The sequence below is a fragment of the Callospermophilus lateralis genome, chromosome 6 (assembly GCF_048772815.1).
Source record: "Callospermophilus lateralis isolate mCalLat2 chromosome 6, mCalLat2.hap1, whole genome shotgun sequence".
Lineage (NCBI taxonomy): Eukaryota > Metazoa > Chordata > Mammalia > Rodentia > Sciuridae > Callospermophilus > Callospermophilus lateralis.
The window spans coordinates 10544738-10564902 of record NC_135310.1 but is presented as its reverse complement, the minus strand read 5'-3'; the positions used below and the strand labels follow the sequence as shown (position 1 = coordinate 10564902).

At 49.8% G+C, this 20165-nt stretch overlaps 1 protein-coding gene across 2 annotated transcripts in view; it reads left to right on the top strand.

Annotated features, from left to right (window-relative positions):
• Nucleotides 1-20165, top strand: part of Zdhhc14 (zDHHC palmitoyltransferase 14) — a 254567-nt gene that overhangs the window by 138385 nt on the left and 96017 nt on the right. For both annotated transcript variants that reach the window (XM_076859408.2, XM_076859407.2), the window contains exon 2: nucleotides 16448-16608. In XM_076859408.2, the coding sequence (XP_076715523.1) occupies nucleotides 16448-16608 (161 nt within the window). The remainder of the gene's footprint in view (nucleotides 1-16447; nucleotides 16609-20165) is intronic.

The window sequence follows — 20165 nt, the reverse complement described above, 5'->3', positions numbered from 1 at the left end:
TTTTGACAAGTGGCTCCTGAATTGTGCCCAGCCAGACTGCGGCACCCACCTGCCCCTATGTGTGTCCTAGTCTCAAGGTGGCCCTGTCCCCTTCCTGCCAGTGGCTGTGACGTACCGTGTTCCTTTACTGTGACCAAGGGACTCACCAGAGGCCCTCCTGAGAAGGCAGTAGGGTAGAGCTGAGGGAGCAGGGACCTGGCGACCCCCATGTGGGGGGTGGACATTGACCTTTATTTGTTGGGTCATGGAGAAGTCTCAGGTAAGTGGAGAAAGGGGTTGGGGCCCTTGCTGGTGGCTGCGAACAATGAGGGACTTGAGGCAACGCAGTCAGTAGCCAATCCGGAAGCACACTTCTGTGTAGATGTGTGGGTACACACCTCCCTTCCTGAGGGGAGTAGTCCAGGTGCTTTGGGGGTTAGGACCCTTCGAAGATCTATGGACCTTCTCCCCACAGTAGGTGAGGCCGTAGCTGCCAGGTCTGGCCATGGCCCAGGGTAAGGCTCTTCTCCCATTGCTGCCAGCCTCTGAGGCCTAGGGAGCCCCTCGCCAGCCACTATCATCAGAGCAGGCCCCGCCTCCCGCCAGACCTGTGGCTCCAGCAGCTCCTGGGCCCCTGCAGCTCCTGGGCTCCCTCACTATTTGGAAGCAGAGGCTGAGTTCTCCACTCACTTCGGAACTGGAACCCTGGGTGATCCTTGGCTTAGTTTACCCATCTTTCTAAGGTCGCTCCCAGAATGTCCCATTCGCAAACCCTTTTCATCCAAGCAGATCTTTGGCAGAGCTTGTGGTCACAGTCAGACAATACGGAGCTCTTTCCTCTTGGGCCATGGAGCAGCAAGAGGACTCTCCCCTGGGGAGAGAGTCAAAACCCAAGCTGGTGGGAACTCCTGGTTGAAGAGCCTTTTGGAACTGTCCAGGGTTGTTGGCACTGTGGTCACCAGGCTTTGCCGGTGAGCAGGAAGGCACAGCCAGGGCATCTTAAAGCCACGGCTTCCACAGCCCTGCTTGGTGGACCTCTGCTTTTGGACCTCAGGTTTCATGGTGCTTAGGTGACATGTGGCTCTGTGGAAGCCTCGTGGCAGCTGCTCAGGCAGTTGTCTCTGGGAAGGAAAAGGACCATCCCCAGAACTGACCCCACTCATTCCATCGGCTGCTTAAAGCTGTTCAGTGTGCAGCAAGCCCACAGTGAGCAGGGACTCCATGGGAAGGGGATGCTCTCTGGTCCCTTTCTCTCTCCGTGGTACTACTCTACACTTCCCAGTTGCTTCTCCAGCTTTGCCATCTGATGGCAAAATTTAAGAAAGGTGGGGTCATCTAACTTACTGTACCTTTCATGGCAGTGACACCTCCCAAACGCTCCTTCAGGACACAGGGCACGACTCCCTTGGCCAAGTCCCCCTTGGTAAGTGCTAATTAAAGATGGTCTTCCCAGATGCTTCTCCACCATAGGTCCCATAAGGTCATTTTCCCCCAGACTACTGTTGATAATTTTTAAAAAGAAGGGGTGAGAGGGCAAAATTAACTAATAGGCATGTTTGCCACTGGGTGGTCCTCAGGATTCTTTCTGTTTTATTTAAAAATGAACTGGAAAGGTTTTCTCTCGGAAGCATTTGTCTTACAAGAAACTCAAGAAATGATATGGAAGTTCAGCTGTAGGCAAATATACTTGGAAAAGAGCCATCAGAGGAAGTCTGGGGTGTGGACGGTGAGGGTACCCATTTGTCATCACAGGGCAGTTTTTGGCTCTTCCCCCTATGAGTTCAAAGAGTTTCAGAAAGAGCACGCCATGGAACTTGCTGGAATCTAGTGAAAATGCTCAGACTTCTGGGCTTTATCCAGGAGTCTTCCTGAGGCTCTGTCACCGTGCTTGGCAGAGCATGCATCTGAGCAGTGCACACAGCACCACACAGGCCTCTCAGGAGTGGGGGCTTTCTGCACCCCGCCCTCTCCTCCCAGGCAGAAGGATACTCCTTGGGTAGAACCTGGGAATTTTAGGAAACATCCCTGTTTTCTAACAATAAAAGTTTTGGCGTTAGTATTGTACTGATCAGAATCTCCCCAACATTTAAACGACGCTAACTAGTACTGTTGTTGTTGAGCATAAATGTATTTTGAAATACCAGGCGCCTCTTTACTGCTACTGTCACGTTTGGTGGACAGGCACCCTGGGGATCTAAGCTCTGTTACGTAGAAACCAGAGAGGTTGTTATTCCTCAGGGAGTAGGAAATGACCCTAGAGGAACGCTCTTGACCTTGACAGAGAAAGTGTTACTCCCTCACCAGTGTGAGCCGCAGCCGCCCAGGTGACGTGAGTGTTTCACATCCTGGGTGCCCCTGGAGGTGTGGAAACCAAGTGTGACCTGGAGCCCTCCCTTGCACCCCATGCGCAGTGGCTGTGGCAGCCCCACGCCTCTCCTGGGTCAAAGCCCATCTAGCACTGCTCCGCCCCATGTGTTTGGGCTCCAGATGGCCCTGGCCAGCCATCAGGGGCTCAGGGCCTGGCTGTCTTTTTGGCAGGCCAGCGTAAGGTTCCTTTCCTGTCCTTCTGCTTGCGATCCATCATTGAGAAGCATGTCACCTGTGACTCCTGAGCTGGCCATCTCCCCAGTCCAGGCAGGGTACCTTCAAGTTGAGTCAAGTTTCAAGATTTCAAGGTATTCTTGATTACATTCAATGATTGCAATTGAGAGCCTTTTGAAAAGGTGAAAACAGGTATAACTGTTACTGTATTCTTAGGGGAAATATATATCATATCATATCATATCATATCATATCATCAGAAGTGTAGGCCATGGTGGTATAGTGGAGACAATGTGATATGGAGTTCTGGGCTTTAAAGACAGTCCCATCTGATTGGAATTCTGGTCCTGAAATTTCCTAGCTAAACTGGCTCTCAATCAAGATAGTTTCCTCATCTGTAAGATGGTCTGGATAATACTAATGGCAGACTTTTTGTAGAGATTAAATGAAATATAATATGTGAAACATCTTGAAATACAAGCACTCAATCAAAAAAATGTGAATTTCTTCCATTCCCTGCAGTTTCCCTGTCTGGCCGCCTGTTGCTTTGCAAACCATGTGTGCAGCGACATCTGTGTGTCGGGTAGGGTGGACCTTCCCTCTGGATCTGTTTGTTCTGACCTTGTCTTCTATTTGGGCTGAATAATTACATGGTGAGAGTTCTCCCATCCTCAGGGAGGAGAGATGCCTTCACCATATTTTAATGCAAAGGCATTTACCCAGGATACACAGGCAACAGCTTGGGGTGCTAATGGGTGCTAAGAGCTGCCCCTTTGGGGTAAAGCAATATGAATTGGAAGCCCCCAGCAGCAACCCCACACCCAAAGACTCTGAGAGCATTGCATTTGATTCACTTTTCCATCTACGTGCCTTGAAGCCCTCTGCACCTGATAATCTCCAGCTTCATGTCAAAGGGCTCGTGGGCTTGTTAATCTATTGGCCTTCTTCTGTTTTTATTTCTATCCTTTTGGGAAATAGAACATTTTTTTCTTTTCCTTTAAATATCTATGAAGCCTCCCCAGCCCTAGTCAAAAGCACCATAGTTCCATTTTGCATGTTATATATACAATTTTCAAATGCTGATGTCTCTACTATTGAAAACTGCTTTGAGTTTCTGGGAGAAGCGGCTGAACCCTCTGACTCACGATCTCTCTTTGGGAAGATGGGCTATTTCTAGCCTGTGTTTACATGCACTACAGCTAAGAGGTTAGTGATGATGGCTGTATTAAAACCGAATCTTCGATTCCTCATCAATAAAGGAAACTGACTTCCTTAGTCATTCTCCTTCCTTTGCAAAAGGAAGCCTTTGGTGGGGAGTGGAGCGAGCCATCACAGGAAGCTGGGGCACACTGAGGCGAGTGTCCCCTGGGTCTGCACTCAGCTTCCTTTGTCTTGTCAGCCCCAGGACCTCCTTTGCTGGGAACAGCCTTGCCACTGAACACCCAAGCAGAACTCAGATGTCTCAGGTCTGCTGCTCATTCCACTTGCAAGTGTCCTACTGTGTGGCAGCCAGTGTCTGAGGCGCCAGGTGCAGCAGGGACCATCTAGACCCTGCTCCTGGACTTGGTGTTCCAGGGGGCCAGGCTGCACAGTGCCTGTACCAGCCACTTCCAGTCAATCTCCAAAGGCCTGAATCAACAGCTCAGCCCTGGGTGTGGCTCCTCTCTTGGCTGGTCTAATGCCTGCCAACCCCTGAACACCCCTTCCTGGGAGCCCCCTTCCCTGAGCTGATGTCCTACGCTCTTCCGCGAAACCATGCTTTATAGCTGCCTCCAGGCTTGCTGTTTTGCTTATAGTTAACTGATCCTGGATCTTTTCTGTCCTAGAGTGTGAGCCCCCTGGAGAGCAAGGCTTGTGTCTTGATCTTGCCTTTGGTCTGGTGTCTTGGTGTGCTCTATGTGCTCAGTAAATATGTGTGAAAGGAAGGAAGGATGGAGACTTTGCCATATCTTATATCCACAGCTCCTGCTCTCCGTCCCCAGAGGAACTTCCCACAACTCATGTGTGCCTTTGCCTTGAGTTCCCGTTTCTCGGTAACGTCTGAGACCATCTTTCTGTAGCAGTAGCTTCTGGATGTTAGAAGAAAAGGACTTTGTGCAGTGACAGTCCCAGGGCACTGGGCCTTGTTCTGTAGGGCAGGTGCCAGGGGAGTATCGTGCGCCAATCCTCAGGTGTGCATTTAGCTGTGTTCACTGCTTTAAACACCTGGGGACTGAAGCCCCAGGAAGGCCTGTGGCTATGAGGCAGGAGGGAACAGGCCCACGCCAGCAAGTTATGTGCTAAGTGACACCATCAGCACCAGAGGTCCCTAAGCGACATCCCCGACATCCCCCAGTGGTTCCTGGGGACGGAAGGGACTCAGTGATGTTCGTTGTGAAGTTCAAAGCAAGGCAGGACCATTGTCCTTCCCCAAAGGGTGTTTGAACATAGAATGATTAAATCAATCTGTATGGAGTCGAGAGTGTCTCAGTGTTGGACAATTCATTCCCAACACTGCTCATTGGTGGGACATTCAGGGAGGTGTTCAGCTTTGGGTTCGACTTTGTGAGTATTGCCAGGTGCGGAGATTTAATTGTGTATTTTTATACTTCTGTTCCTGGAGGCTCCCTTCCCAAGATGACATCCCTGGACCCAGCCCCAACCCAAGAAAACAAAAAGGAATTTCTCTCAAATAGGAGACTCCGGGTCTCCAGGGGTTGGTGGGAAGTGAGGGAGCCTGGGCCAGAGAGGGTTGCAAGGTCTTCAGGCCTCCTCATCTGTCTTCTTGATTGATTGACCCCCCCCCCCCACTCACTCTCACTCTCACTCTCTCTCTCTCTCCTTCTATCTTTCCTTTCCTGTGAAATGGGTATGCCTAGGTGTAGTTGTCTCTGCCTTTAATATATAAATGTCCAGTTTAATACAGAAGTCCACAAATACGGTAAAAGAAGAACTTTTCATAGTTACATCCCATAAGAAAGTGCATACGGCCTAGAGTTGATTTGGGACCTGGGTTTTGCATGCTTGAAGAGATAATCCTCCATACCCTGGAGCCCAGCCATCTCACTGGGGTAGTGTAAGGCCACCAGCAAAAACCAAGGGCTTCATCCAACAGAGAACATGCGTCTTCTATATTGATACTTCAGGTTTTTTTCGAAGCGCGGGTTGATTTTAATATTTTCACAATTTTCTCTTTTTTTTAAATTCAATGAGTATTTATACAATTTATTTTTAATAATATATTTTTCCACTGTAAAAATAACTGTGCTTTAATTAAATTTGGAAACCACACAAAATCACATATGCACAAAATCACTGTTCTACCTTTAAACAAGGAAATAATTTAGGGCACATTCTTCCAATTATGGATACCAATGTGTTTTGAAACACAAGTTGAATCATGTCAACCCTACTTTGGATCTCATGTTTTTAAAGATACTTTTCATTTTATTAATAAATATTTGGGCTGGGGTTGTGGCTCAGTGGTAGAGCGCTCGCCTAGCACGCGCAAGGCCCTGGGTTCAAACCTCAATACCACATAAAAATAAATAAACTAAATAAACGTATTGTGTACAACTAAAATAAAAATATTAAAAACAAACTAATGAACATTTATTGAAAGCGAAACTGTTATGTATTGGGCCAAATTCTAGGCCTTGGGGTTACATCTGTGAACCAAGCAGACAAAACTCACCGAATTGAGCTTTACTGTGGGAGTACGAAGGTACACAAGTCAGTCCAGGTGGTGCCAAGAGGGGTGGGCACCATGAGGGGTGGGAGCCAAGAGGAAAGAATGACCAGAAGGAGGCTGGGAGAGAGGATGCTGGTCTTGGGACCAGGCTGTGATGGGCCATTCTGCAGTTCCATAGTGTGGTTAGGGAAGATTCCACGGCAGTGTGAAATCTAAGCCAGGGCTTGGAGGAACTCGGTGGCTGTCCCGGGCAAGGGAGTTCCATGCAGAGGTAGATGCCCTGAGGAGGGCCATGCCTGGCATGGTCTGAGCATCACAGGAGGTCATGTGGAGGGAGTGAATGGCAAGAGGGCAAAGTGGACCATGAGGTCAAAGCAGAGAGGTAACAGGACCTCCAAGAGCCCCTGGGCTTGGGCCCTGAGTGTCCTTATGTGCATCTATGATTTGAAAACTGTTTTTCTGAAAGCAGTGCTCCGGGTCTGTGCAGGGAATAGATTGTAGGGCAGGAGCAGAAATGAGGGGAGGGTTGGATGCTGTGGCTGTGGCTGGTGTTGGGAGGGCACTGCGTGAACCACCTCTGACACCGATACTCCAAGGTGGGCAGAGATTCAGGAGTCAGGCTGCCCCGCCCCATGACCGCACTCACTCTTTTGTCACTATACACTATACACAAATACTCTCTGTTTACCCCAGAGAGTAAAGTTTACATGTAATTATAGAATATTATCTTATTAACCCATTTTTTTCCGTGAATGATACATCTTAAAACTTGGGTACCTTACATTTGGTGAAATCAGAATAGTGAAGAGAGCTAAAATCCTGCCAAGACTTTTCATTCTTGGAACTGGGTATTGAACCCAGGGTGCTTTGTGATCAAGTTACATCTCCAGCCCCTTCACCTCTTTTTAAAAAGAGTTTTAATTTTGAGTCAGGGTCTAAGTTGCCAAGGCCACCCTCCAATTTGCCATCTCCTGCCTCAGCCTCCCGAGTCTGTTGGATTACAGGTGTGCACCACTGGGCCCCGGCTTGTGAAGACTTTTCTATACAGCATTGCCAAAACGGAAGCAGAATGGATACCCTTTCAGATGTAGCACAGTCAGAAGCAATGAAAAGCTTAGAATTGTATTAGGACCAGAGCAAATCCCCAGTGTACACCCTAGCCACTCGGCACGTGAAGGCCTCTGCCTCACACTACAGCTGGCCTGAGAAAGACCAGGAGGGCCCATGCCCAGGCTGCCAATTCCTTATGCTTCCATGAGGCCCTGAAAGCAACATGGTGGAGTTGGGGCTGCCGCTGTGGTTCAGTGGTAGAGTGCTGGCCTAGCAGGCAGAGAGCCAGTTTGGGGCAGAAAATGTTGGCTTTCCTCCCTGTGATCTGTGCCCTACCCAGAAGCCCCTGGCTTCCTGGAATTTTAAACGTAACTCAAATTCACTTGGCTAAAATGTTGAAACACCACAATTTTCCCTAACAAATCCTTTCCCGTTTTCAATAGCAGATGGAGAAGCTGGGCTGTCTACACACTATGATTTGAAACCTGTTTTTAAGCTATTGAGGCCCAGGTTCTGTATCTATAAGTAGATCCACCTGGGTGGCCTTGGAGGCCCCTAGTGAAGAATAATGACATCTTTTCTCTCCTGCACATTTGGAAGGTGTGTGACCACCCAGCTGGAGAGCCCCTGGCCTCCTGCCTCTGCCCACTGTGTACGGGGGTCTGGAGCCCTCTCCTCCCCAGGAGCTCCGCAGGCAGAAGGCAAGACTGTGTTGAGTACTTCCAGCTGAACTCCACATCTGCAGGGAAAAACCAGATTCCTAGGTGGCTTTCCTCTCCCCTGCAGGGTGGCCCTCACCTCCCTTCTCTGTTAGTAAGCCCCAAAGTGACAGTTCTCACATAAGAAAGCCAGACAGAGCCTGGGTACGGTGAGGCCAGTGAGCTCCGAGGGCCCAGGATCACCTCCCAGTCTACTTTGAGCAACTCCTTCCGGGACTCTGTCTTCATATTCTTCCTCTTCACTCCCTGGGTCCTGTTATTCAGTACAAGTAGCAGTAGACTCGTCCTCATGTGCGTCTGCGGTGGTCAACATAGTTAGTGAGAAGGGGCTTTCCCGATGCTGGGGGCTGTAGGGGATGTCACTCTGGGAGCTTTGGTGAAATGTTTGTTTCTTCCCATTATGGAGCCAAATGGATATTATTTTACAATCTACTTTTTTTCTCTGTCTCCTAGTAATGTACTTATCTTTGCCTTATGGTGTAGATATATTTCTAAGTATGCGATTAAGCAAGAAACCACGAAATGAATGGTGCTTATGTCCCTGCCTGGAAGTGAAAAATACATTTGTTTTACAATGACTCATCTGACAAGGAAAAAAGATCATTTTTATTACAATCCTTACAACCTCTATTTATCACAGTGCTGCTCTGCTGTACTTGAGACATGTGAGTCACTGGCTCGGATTATTGTATTTTATGATCATTTGCCGTAGCTACTTATTACTGAAATGCATTGTGATCAAGAATCTGAAATTTAAAAATAACAGGTTGTTTCGTGATTTCTGAAACATAGGAACCACTTAATGTGCAGCATCAGCGAAGCCCGGCCACTTCCCCTTCCTGTGTGGTGATTCGTGGTATCTCAGTTCTACATCTAGGGAACAGCTGGCCTCCATGCACTCATACAGAGAATCAAACAAAAACACCTCAGGCAGGCCATTTGTCGTTCATGAGGAGTCGTGAACTCCTATCAACAGGATTTTTTGGTACGTGCACCCATCTGCAGACAAAGAGAAACGTTAAAAGATGACCAATTGTTTAGCTATAGGAAAAGATTCTCTACTTCTTGCTCCAAAGGCCAGTGTCTCTGCTACATCTTGTTCATATTGTTGTGTCTTGTTTAGTTTTTAAGCAACGTTAATCTTCTCCTAAAGACTGCCTTATGGAAAAACAGGGAGCTAGCTGCCCGGTAATGGAATCCAGCTTTCCTAACTGAATGCTTAAGGAATTAATTTTGTCTCAGGGTTTTTGTCAAAGGAATCAGCTTTCTGTATAATTCTTCCCGTGACCCAGTCTCTGAATGCAGAATTAATGACGGTGTTGATTCCGGGAGTCAGTACCTGGGGGTAAAGTAATTTACATCTGTCTCTATATTTTCACTGCAAATGCTTGATTGTGTGGCCTCAGCCCAGCACCCAGAGAACAGTTCCACTTTTCACGTTATAAACATCAAAACACAAAAAATTATTTCTCCTAAAGATTTGAGAAGATTGCTGTTGCATTTCAATAAGTCCTTGTCATCTTTTGGAAATGCTGCCTTTTCTAGTTACCGCCGAGCATGGCCTCTTTCCCTGAAATGTACAAGCCGACGGTTTGCCCACAGGTGTTTGACCCCAATATCCAAGTCACAGGGCTGCACCGTGGGGCGGGGTGGCAGGGCAAGCCTTGTGAGGGAGCCTCAGTGCCTTAGCATTTGTGTTGTCTGGTGCTACGTTAGCTAATTTCTTTTATGTCCTGAAACGCGTGTTCTCAGATTCTTATTTTTGCCCTCCTGTCCCTTTCCAGTTGAGGTTTTATGAAGACGGAGATGCCTGAGGCCTGCGCGCTGCGCTGCCCCAGGTCCTATCTAGGTCACAATTCTGGAGACAGAAATAGGACTCCGTTTGGTGTTTATATCTGTGGCAGCTGTGTCATCGTCTTGTCTGCAGTCCTCGGGGGGAGTCTTCCATCACAGATGGCTCTCAGAGTCGCAGATCCCACCCACCTCTGCTCAGAATGCGAAGGAGCTGGTTCCCAGTGGCCCGAGCTGGGGCTGAGAACTCTCCCTGCTGCTCGCAGCGCTGCAGCTGTTAAGCCGAGCTCACTGCTGAGGGCCGAGGGCTGGCCAAGACGTCCCCTCAGTCGCCTCCTCCAGGAGGGCCGCCTTCACGGTCATGGCCATGGGCAGGGTCTGCCTGTTTACTAGAAGGGCCAAGGACGCTCTGCCTTTCCTGAGCAGCAGTTGGAAGGTGTCCCTGCATCACAGATCATATTGTTTAGGGGCATGAACCCAGCTGCTGTCATACAGGGATGGTTGAGGGTTTCCAAGGGACTTAGCACTGTCCTTTGTCACACAAAATCTGATAGAAGAAGGGAACTGTCACCAAGCACTTAGTACTGCACAAAGTTGGACCCACATAAGGTGCTTCATCTGCCAGGACTTCAGAGTGTGGAGGGTCCTAGAGGGGCTTGCGGATGCTGATGGAGTGTTCCAGGTTCCCTCAGCCCACGGAGCCCAGGAGCATCTCTCCTTGCCTCAGCTGAGGAAGCCTCATGAAGGGGGACATGCTCAGTGGAGGAAGTCACTGGCTCCAGCCGGCTCAGAGGGGTAGAGAGGTTTCAGACACCACTGCTGTCAAGTAGAGGGCCAACTTGACCTTCCTCTTTTTTCTGAGTCACAGTAAAATCCATGAGATGGAATCTGTTCAGTTACTCAACAAAGGCTAATCAGTCATGACACGTATTCTACCCTGCGTGAGGCACCGCGCTAGGTGCTAGGGAGGATGCAGAGAGGAACTGTGTCCAGTCTCACCCCTGTGACTTTCAACCCCGTGAGGTCATGCAGCGGGTCCACAGACAGCCACAAGTGCCAAAGGGGAGGAGCCAATGACGTGTCCTGGGCGTTCGGAGACGGAAGTAATCACTTCTGCTGTGGGGAGACAAGACTGCTCACAGTCTTCACAAGAAGTGATGCTGCACTGCAGCTTGAATGCCAGGGAGCATTGGCACACCGAGGTGGGGACACTTGAGACACACGAGCTGGGTAGGCAGGCCAGAGGGTGTGGCATAGGGCACTTGTCTGAGAACTCGGGGAGTTCATGTGGCCATTGCTCTGTGTGTGGAGAGGAGGAATGGAGGAGAGGGTGGAGAGGAGTCCGAAACAGACTTCGGGATTTGGGTACCACCTAAGGAATTGAACTTCACTTAGCAGGAAAGGGGGTGTCATTGAAGGTTCGGGAGCAGAGATGTGTGAATTTGACCTGGCTTTGGTAGTGACAACAGATTGTGGCAGACAGAGGGATGGGGAGGCTGTTCAGCCATCCTAGGTGAGAGGAGATGCAGGAGAGGTGCCCAGGAGGACAGGCATGGAGGCCAAGCAGGACACAGGCTGCCCCGGGTGGGAGGAGGAAGGCGTGGCCCAGATGGGCATGAACTTAGGCTCCCATCAAGGCTTCTGAAAAACTCACAGATGCGCGCTATGGAAATTCAGTTCTAAACATCAGGTAGACTGGAGCATGCAAAGTCACCTTGTGACAGAACTGTTCCAATGGGGACCTTCCTGCCTCCCCATCCACGCCATCTGCTTTGTGCTCCAGCCAGGGAGGGGCCAGGAACTGCAGCTGGCCAGCCGGGGAACGGAGGGGGTTCAACTTACAGTCCAGTTGGAAGTCTCCACGGCGACTGCACTCTTATTTACTTGAATGCCTGCTGCTTGAAGGGGCAGAGGACTCCTGTACCTTCCCATTATGAGCTAGAAGCTGTGAGGCCTGGCTGAGTCTTCACGCAGAGCAGGAGCAGGCTGCCGGGGAGACAGGGACGTCTGCTTGAACTCATGCCACCTGTTCAACCACCAGCTGCAGAAGGAACCCCTGCAGGTCACCTCTACTCTTCCTCTCCCTGCTCTCCAGGAACAGGACTGAAGAGGTGAAGTGCGCGCAGTGCAAATAACTTAAACCACAATGCACTGTCTCCAGGGTGAAAATGTGCCAGGGGACAGAAACCTTAGTTAAAGCCATTGATCTCTAATTCCTGAGTGTCAGCCGTTCACCAGGGGAGGCCAGGAAAGGCCTCTAGAGCATCGTCACGGCCATTAGTCGGGTAGCCGTTGAAGACGGCAGCTCTACCTGCAGCGCACGGGGACAGTTCAGGCCAGGGGGACTCATTACCACTGCTGGCTTTACAGAGGCCACCTCTGTGACTTGGCACAGGCAGGCTTTGAGGTCAGCCAAGGTACATTTCAGACCCCACAAGGGAAAAACAAACATGCCCAAACCTGAGATCTACCAAGATCTACCTTCACGGGAGGGTGCGGACGTTCTGAAGTATCTTCCCTTGGAGGCGCGAAACGGAGAGGAGAAGTCACAACTGTAGACCCTGGACGGGGAACGCATCCTGCCACCAGGCTCCGCCTGGCTCACCTCTCAGCTGCCCAAGGAGGGCTGTCCACTGCGCCAATGTCTTCTCATTCAAATTTGTTAATAATGAGAAAGAAGAAAGACAGGGGCCTGTTTTATTCTCTGCCATTATTCAAATTATGTCTAGTTATGAGTTTTTCTGGAAAATTCTCTTTTACACAAATCATTTACCTAGCCATTGTGTTAAAAAAAAAAAAAAAAAAAGAATTTCCTCCTGTGTTAGTCAGCTTGTGCATTCCTGTGACCCAAATACCTGACAAGAACAACTTAGAGGAGGGAGAGTCGATTTGGGCTCAGGGTTCAGAGGACTCAGTTCATGAGTGGCCGACTCCATTGCTCTGGGCCTGAGTGAGGCAGCACTCACGGGGGAAGGGCCCAGCGGAGGACGGCTCCTCAGCTCACGGTGGGGTCAGGAAGAGAGCGTGGAGGGAAGGGGCCACAGGCAAGATGCACCCTACCAGGGCACCTCCTCAGCGACCCCGGTCCTCCCGCCACACCCCACCTGCCTACAGGTACCTCCAAGTCAGTCCATTAAAACAGGGATGAACTGATCAGGTGACAGCTCTCACAGTCCAATCATTTCACCTCTGAATAGTCCTGCATAACAGGAGCTTTTGGGGACGACACCTCATACCCATAACACCTACAGACATTTATGTATGTATGCAGGTGAGGCTAATGCACGTAACATAAAATCTGTTGTTTAGTACCAAGGTTAATTTCACGTTTTCAATATGGTTTGTGTTTCTTTTAATTTTTATTTGGATTAATTTCAAACTCACAGAAAAGTTGCAATCATCATAATAGTACAGAGAACATGCACATACCCTTTACCCAGCACCTGCTGTGAATATGTATCCCATTTTCTCTCTCTACACAGTATTTCTCTCGTGGCACTGTACTCCTGAATACTTCAGTGCATGTCCTCAGAAGAGGACATTATCAATGTCAGCAAATTTGACATTGGCCTATTGCTTTGCCCAAATTTGACATGGGTTGTTTATTTCTGATTGTGATAGACTAGCACATTTTTCAAGGCTTAATAGAATGTGAGGCTGCTTTTTACACGACAATAAGAGCAAAAAGCTAATGTCCTATCATATGTCACAATGCAGTTCCTTTAATGAGCTCCTGGAGTCTGGGTTAGATTAACCCCAGGCTGATGTCTCAGTCAGAGGCTGAGACACCAGACTGGCAGCAGTTGACACTTATCACCAACCCTTTGTGGAATGTGCCCCATTAGCCCACTAGCCTTGCCCTGAAGAAGTGCTGTCTCTACAGCCTGCTGTCCTACATGCTATACAGAGTCGTAGCCCTCACCAGTGTTTTGGATTCTGAGTTCAACACATCATTAAGTAGATTTTGATTGTCACTTTATATTGAATCTCTAAAAGGAAAATGGTCATTCCCTGAAGAGATTTTCTATTCTCCACATGTCTCCAATTGAATTGCAAGTTCTGTGTCCGGAGCCTAGCCCACACCACAGCATGGCGCCATCTTTTAAAATTCCAGAGATCTCTGTTGCAGGAAAAGATTTCCTCTATGGTCCAGGAGTATAAACAGAGTGCTATTTGCCTGATTATGTGTCCCTACTCTCTTCAATATTTAACTTGAAGCTTTTTCAGCACTTAAAAGCATAAAATCAAAAGGTTTAGAAAAGACAGAAGCCTGTTAAAGAGAACTAACTAGAAACTTCCAAGGAAAAACAGTGACTCCCTTTTATATAAAACAATATCAGTTGGATTAAAGAAAATTTTCCCTAACGTGAGTGAACACTTACACAGAGAAGGTTCATTTTGTGCTGCTATAATAGAATGCCTGAGGCTACGTAACTAAAAGAGAGCAGAGATTTATTTCTGACAGTTCTGGAGGCTGGGAAGTCCCAGGTCAAGGGCCCACATCTGGCAAGGGCCTGGACACTGAGTCTTCTCTTGCAGATTTCATAGCAAACCCACTTTTGCAGCGTGGAGGCCACTCCTATGATGGTAACACGCATCCATTGGTGAGAGCTGAGCCCTGGTGACCTAATTACTTCTTAAAGACTTAGCTTCTCAACACGGCTGCTTTGGGGATTAAGTTTCCCACCTGTGAAGTTTGGGGGACACATTTGCAGGACAGCAGGGAGCTCTTTAGGTCAAACTTTCATCATCCCTTTTTCCTACAGCAAGCTCTCTGTCTTATCACTCTCCTGGCTGCCTTCTCTTTCCCATGAGGGTGCAGAAAGGGCCACATCGAGGGTCTGGGTGGGCTACCTTGAGGTGAGAACGGCAGCTATTCGTGTGTTCTGGTTTCCCAAGAAGCCTGTGGAGAGACGCCTCACCTGGCCGTCCACCATGTTGATTCCTGGTGGTTTTGCTTTGTTCTGTTTCTGCAAGGTGGTTGGTGTGGGAGCAGGGACAGCGAGGATGGAAATGCTGTAGCTTTGTGTCTCTATCTGGTGGTCCTCCCGGCCGTCCACCTAGTTACATTTGGGGTCAGTCTCTACCTTCTTAAAGTCATGGGGACGTCTCTGAACTTCGGCAGGACTAAGGATATACAAAGGCCTTTGGCCTCATTTCAGTCACTGTCCAATTAGCAGCGTGTATGACCCCAAGGCTGATGGGCCAGATTTTCTGTTGTGGTCTCAGAAAAGGGGCTCTTGGCTTGTGGTCCTTGGGCCCCGACTGGTGCCAGCCTCCCTTGATGTCTTGTTGGAGCATGCGTGGGGCGCTGGTCCCAAGGCTTCCAGAACCAAGCCCCCGTCCACCTCCGAGTCCTGAGCGGAGAACTGAGGTCCTGCACCTCCTGCTCTTGGCCATCTCGAGCAGCTGTACGGACCTCTGAGGAGGCGACATCATGTTTTTCTGTACCTATGGTGTCACCCAACGTGGTGACAAGAGACTGACCGTGGTCATGCCAGAGCCCTTCTTCACTTAGCTTTGGGTGCTGTGTCGACTTTCAGGTCTGCCTCCCTCTCCATGAAGTCCAGGAGCCGTGACCGTGAGCCAGGCCTAATGCTCAGACCTGCCCAGCTCCTAAACTCCTTGAGCTGAGGCAGTGCCAGCTCCCAGGCTGGCCTGGGGCAGGCTTTAGCCTGTCCAGAGGCACATCACCCAGCTCACCACAGAATTCAGGGTTAGCAGAGGGGCACACCTGTAGTCCCAGCTACTCGGGAGGCTGGGGTGGGAGGATCACTAGAGTCCAAAGTTGGAGAACAGCCCAGGCACAGAGCAAGGCCCTGTCTCTTAAACAGCAGGGTGTGATGGCCCAAGCCAGTAATCCCAGTGGCTCTGGAGGCTGAGGCAGGGGGATTGTGAGTTCAAGGCCAGCCTCAGCAACTTAGTGAGGCCCTAAGCAACTTAGCAAGACCCTGTCTCAAAATAAAATATAAAAAGCTGTGGGAATGGGGCTCTGGCTGAGCACGCTTGAGTTCAATCCTTAGTACAAAAAAAAAAAAAAAAAAAAAGTCATCCAACCACTAAAAGAATGAAAAGAATTGTTCATCGATTGGTAGCTCAAATGCCTTTTGGACTTAGTGTGGTTTAGCCACTGAAATCCCTTCAAGCCTCTTCAGACTCCCCTACAGGTTCATGTCCTTAGCCCCTTAGCCTCTTTTGGAGAGATTACCTCCAAAAAATATTGGAAAATGTTTCTTAGTTTTTGCAAATGAACTCGGTCCTCGAGGTCTTGTGCTGGCAGAGTTGTTGGACCCGAGCAGGAAAGGCCGGTTCTGATGCCGACGGTTCTAACTCATGTCTTCTGTCATGTGAGTCCAAGGGCCAGTGGGCGCCGCAGACTGTAAACACCTGGAGTGTGCAGTGCAAGGGGCCCGTGGGTACGTACACCGCCCTGCACATCCCAGGCTGGCTGTGCCAGCAGGACCATCTCCAGCCTCTGCCAGCTGCTCTCCTGGGGAGGCAGAGGGTGCGGCCGTCCCGCTGGGGAAGGAGGGTCCACAAGAGCGAGTGGCGGGGCCCCCTAGGTGTGACTTCTCAGTTTCTAAGGAACCAGTGTCTCTCCTCCGGGAAGTCTTGGCGTCCCAGAAGGGGGTGCCCGCTCACTGCCCACTAACACCGCGTTCCCTTTCTTCTCCTCCCCCTGCCCCGCCCCTGGCAGCTGTCCGTACCTAGCGGTGAAGATCACCCCCGCCATCCCCGTGGTCGGTGGCATCCTCTTCTTCTTTGTGATGGGGACCCTGCTTCGCACCAGCTTCAGTGACCCCGGAGTCCTCCCACGAGCCACGCCGGATGAGGCCGCTGACCTGGAAAGACAAATAGGTAATCCTGCCAGCCCTTGGCTCCCGTGGCCTCCCGCCTGTGCCACCCCAGTGGGCAGGACAGGCTGAGGTGCCCATGCAGGAGGGGCAGGGCGCTGGCCAGCGGGGGGAGCGACCGTGAGGGGTCAGGCATGAGCAGATGGGAGGTGGGATGTGAGGTGGGGCGGAGGCTGGGTGGGGAGGGTTGAGGCCCCGGCTGCTGGCATGGGGCTGTGCAGGGCCCACCCGCCAGCGCAGTTCCAGGTCTTTCTTTGAAGCCCCGGGTCCAGTCCTGCTCTCATGACCAGCCTCGGAGGTGACAGATCTGCAGTGGCGGTCACTGTGGCTCAGCTAGTTCCTAACAAAGTCTCCTCAGCCTGCTGTCCTGTGTATCCTCCTGGGACCCAGCACTTCCCTTATTAGGCACAAGAACAATATATACTTGTGATGTTTATTGAGATGAATGACTCTTTTTCCTTAGAAATTAAAGCCTGGGGTTAAAATGTCCACACTAATCCATTTTGGAGGTATTTAAACAGATCCTAATTGCTCACACAATAGACTCTTGAAACCTTTTTTTTTTTTTTTTTAATTAAAAAGAGTGCTTTTTCTGGCTATTTAATGCTCTTAAAATCTGCACTTGTGACTCTGGCTTTGCTGTTGAGTGTCAGTGGTTTAACCTGGGTGGCAGAGGGACTGGGATCCCTCAGCACGAACACAAAGGCCTGAGAAACCACTTGGCAGAGATGCTTCCCTCCTGTTCCACAGACCTCCCTTTGCAGCCTTTACAAAAGCTGGCGAGATCCTCTTATTTATGGTGTAAGCAGATTTGAAGTGTGGCTTTTACTAGAAAGTGTCCACTCTGGTCTTACTATTCCCCAAATGCCAAAGCACAGCTGTGTCCTTCCCTCAGTCCCTGGCCTCATCTTTCATCCCTGTCATCTGGGAATAGAGCAGTAGTCAATCGTGGGAGCACATGCTGACATCTGCTGATACGCAGCCTTCTTGTGACCTGAGGAGAGAAGGGGAAAGGAAGAAGCAGCCATGAGGAAGACAGTTTCCTTCCTAGCTGCTCAGTCTTGGGGCTTAGGATGAGGCTCGCCAATTCACACACAGCCTCACCTGTGATAGCACTGTCATCAGTCTTGAAGCCCATTACGGCCACCCCACATTGTTTTCCCATCAGGCAACCTCGTGAGGATGACATCATTGCACCCATTTTATAAATAAGGAAACAAAGCCCCAAAGAAGGGCTTGAACGAGTGGCAGAGCTGGAGCCTAGAACCCAGGTCTCCAGGTCCCTGCCCTGTTCTTCCCAGCTCCTTCCATCGCTGGGCAGAGGGAGATGAGGCTGGTTTCCTTCAAGGGGCAGAACGAGATGCCCAGTCTCTGCCACACTCCACCAGCAAGTAGCTCTACTCAGTGCACGAGCCCAGCCACTGCGCTGAGGGTACGTGACTTCCTGCTGCTCCCCAGAGAGCAAAGGGAGCAGCTGCCAAATCCAGACCAGGGACAGGTTTCCTGCCCTGGAAGTGACCGAAACACTGGGGTTCTCTGTTGCAAATTCAGATTCTAGACGCAGTTTCCTTCTGTCCTCCTTGGCACTGAGGAAGCCGAGGAGGACTGACGGTCGCAGAGGTTGATAATCCCGGAGCGGTATTTCTAGAACCGGCTGTGCCCCATTTCTAAATCCTGGGCATGGGTTCCATGAGAGAGCTAGATCTGGGGACAGAGGAAATGAACTTGGTTTACTGTGAAAGAAAGAAGAGGGACTGGAGAGGCAGCACCTTTGCAAAGCAGAAATGACCCACTGGACAGATCCCTTCCATATGAAGCAGAAGTTTCAGAAACAGCCATCTCATGGTTCTGGACTTGGCAGCGTTAAAGAGTGGCCTGTCCTGCTTGCCTTGCCTGGGCTGCCCCCTCAGGCCGCCCTCGACACCGGCTCTTCCCTCTCTGAGGTCCAACTGGGGTCTGATGGAGCACAGAGAAGCGCCAACGCTCCCATCTGAAGACAAAACACAAGCAAACCGAATGCCAAGCAAGCAGAGTCGGGAATCCAGTGAGCCAGAGAGGAAATCCGGGAGATGGAAGGCAGAGGGACAGTCCAAAAGAATCCATGAGACCCAACGTTGGCTCTCTGAAAAGAACACAAGTGGCAAGGCTTTAGTTACACTGGTGAGAGACACAGAGACACAGACAGAGAAATGATTAAAAGTAGGAACAGCAGCTCCCAGAGAAGGCGCATGAAGGATCAGTGAGTAATGAAAACGCTCAGCATCTTGGCTGCCGGGAAGCGCAGATCAGAACTCCCCAAGGCACCTCCCACTTTCCACCAATAGATGGCTCTGATCAAAAGGACGGACCTGACAAACGTTGGTGGGGAATTGGAGGCACTAGAACCCTCGCGGGTTACTGGTGGGAATGTAAAATGGCACATCCACTTTGGAGAATAGTTCTTCAAAGTCCTTCAAAAAGCTACTTACTATAGATCTTAGCAACTACACTCCTAGGCATAGAGCCAAGAAAAATGAAAATGTCCTCACAAAAACTTGTACATGAGTATCCACAGCAACTTTATATCGACTAGTCAAAAAGTGGACTCAGGGGCTGGGGACATGGCTCAGTGGTAGAGCACTTGCCTGGCATGTGTGAGGCACAGGGTTCGATTCTCAGCACCACATATAAATAAATAAAGATCCATTGACAACAACAACAACAAAAATATTTTAAAAAAAAAGTGGACTCAACCCAGTTGTCCATCAAATGATGAATTGGCGATCAACATGTGGTGTAGTCACCCAAAGGAATACTATTGAGCAATAAAAAGGGGCAAAGTATTGATACACTTTTTTTTAAGGTTCATAGGTGAACCTTAAAATCAGCATGTTGAGTCAGGTAAGCCAGATGCAAAAGACTACATTGTGTGTTCCACTTATGTCAAATATCCAGAAAGAACAAATCTTTAGAAAGCAGAGTAGTATCATCTGGGGTGGGGCTAGGAGTACCGATGGACTGTCCCTGTAAAGAAGGAGCCTGGGGTGATGGACGTGGTCTAAAATTAGACCATGGCGATCCTTGACTTGTATACTTATAGTGGGTCGCTGTTTAGTATGTAAATTATACCTCAATAAATCTGCCAAACAAGAAGGAGGGGAGGGAGAGGGGACAGAAGGAGCTGACCGGAGGGCAGGCGAGGGCTCTGGAGTCACTCCCCTGGGGCAATCCCAGCTCCTGTTCTCCAGCCGAGTGACACAGCACCCCTTTCCAGACCTCGTCCTCTGCGTCTGTCTGTAAGTGGGAGCCGCGGTGAGCATCTTGTGTGGTTCTCATCAGGGTCCAAGGCTCATGTAACTTGACCTGCTGCGCGGCGGGAGTAAGGGGCAGAGCTGGAGCCACCTCGCTGGTGGCTCCTGATAGTCTTGGCAAGTCTGGGGGGCGGGTGGTCCTGGGGTGGGGGCTGCTTGGCTTCTGGCTTCAGGAAACAGGATTATTTTCCCATGAATTCTTTTTTCTTTAAACTTATTTTAATTTTTTTTTTTTTAGTTGTAGATGGACACAATACCTGTATTTTATTTA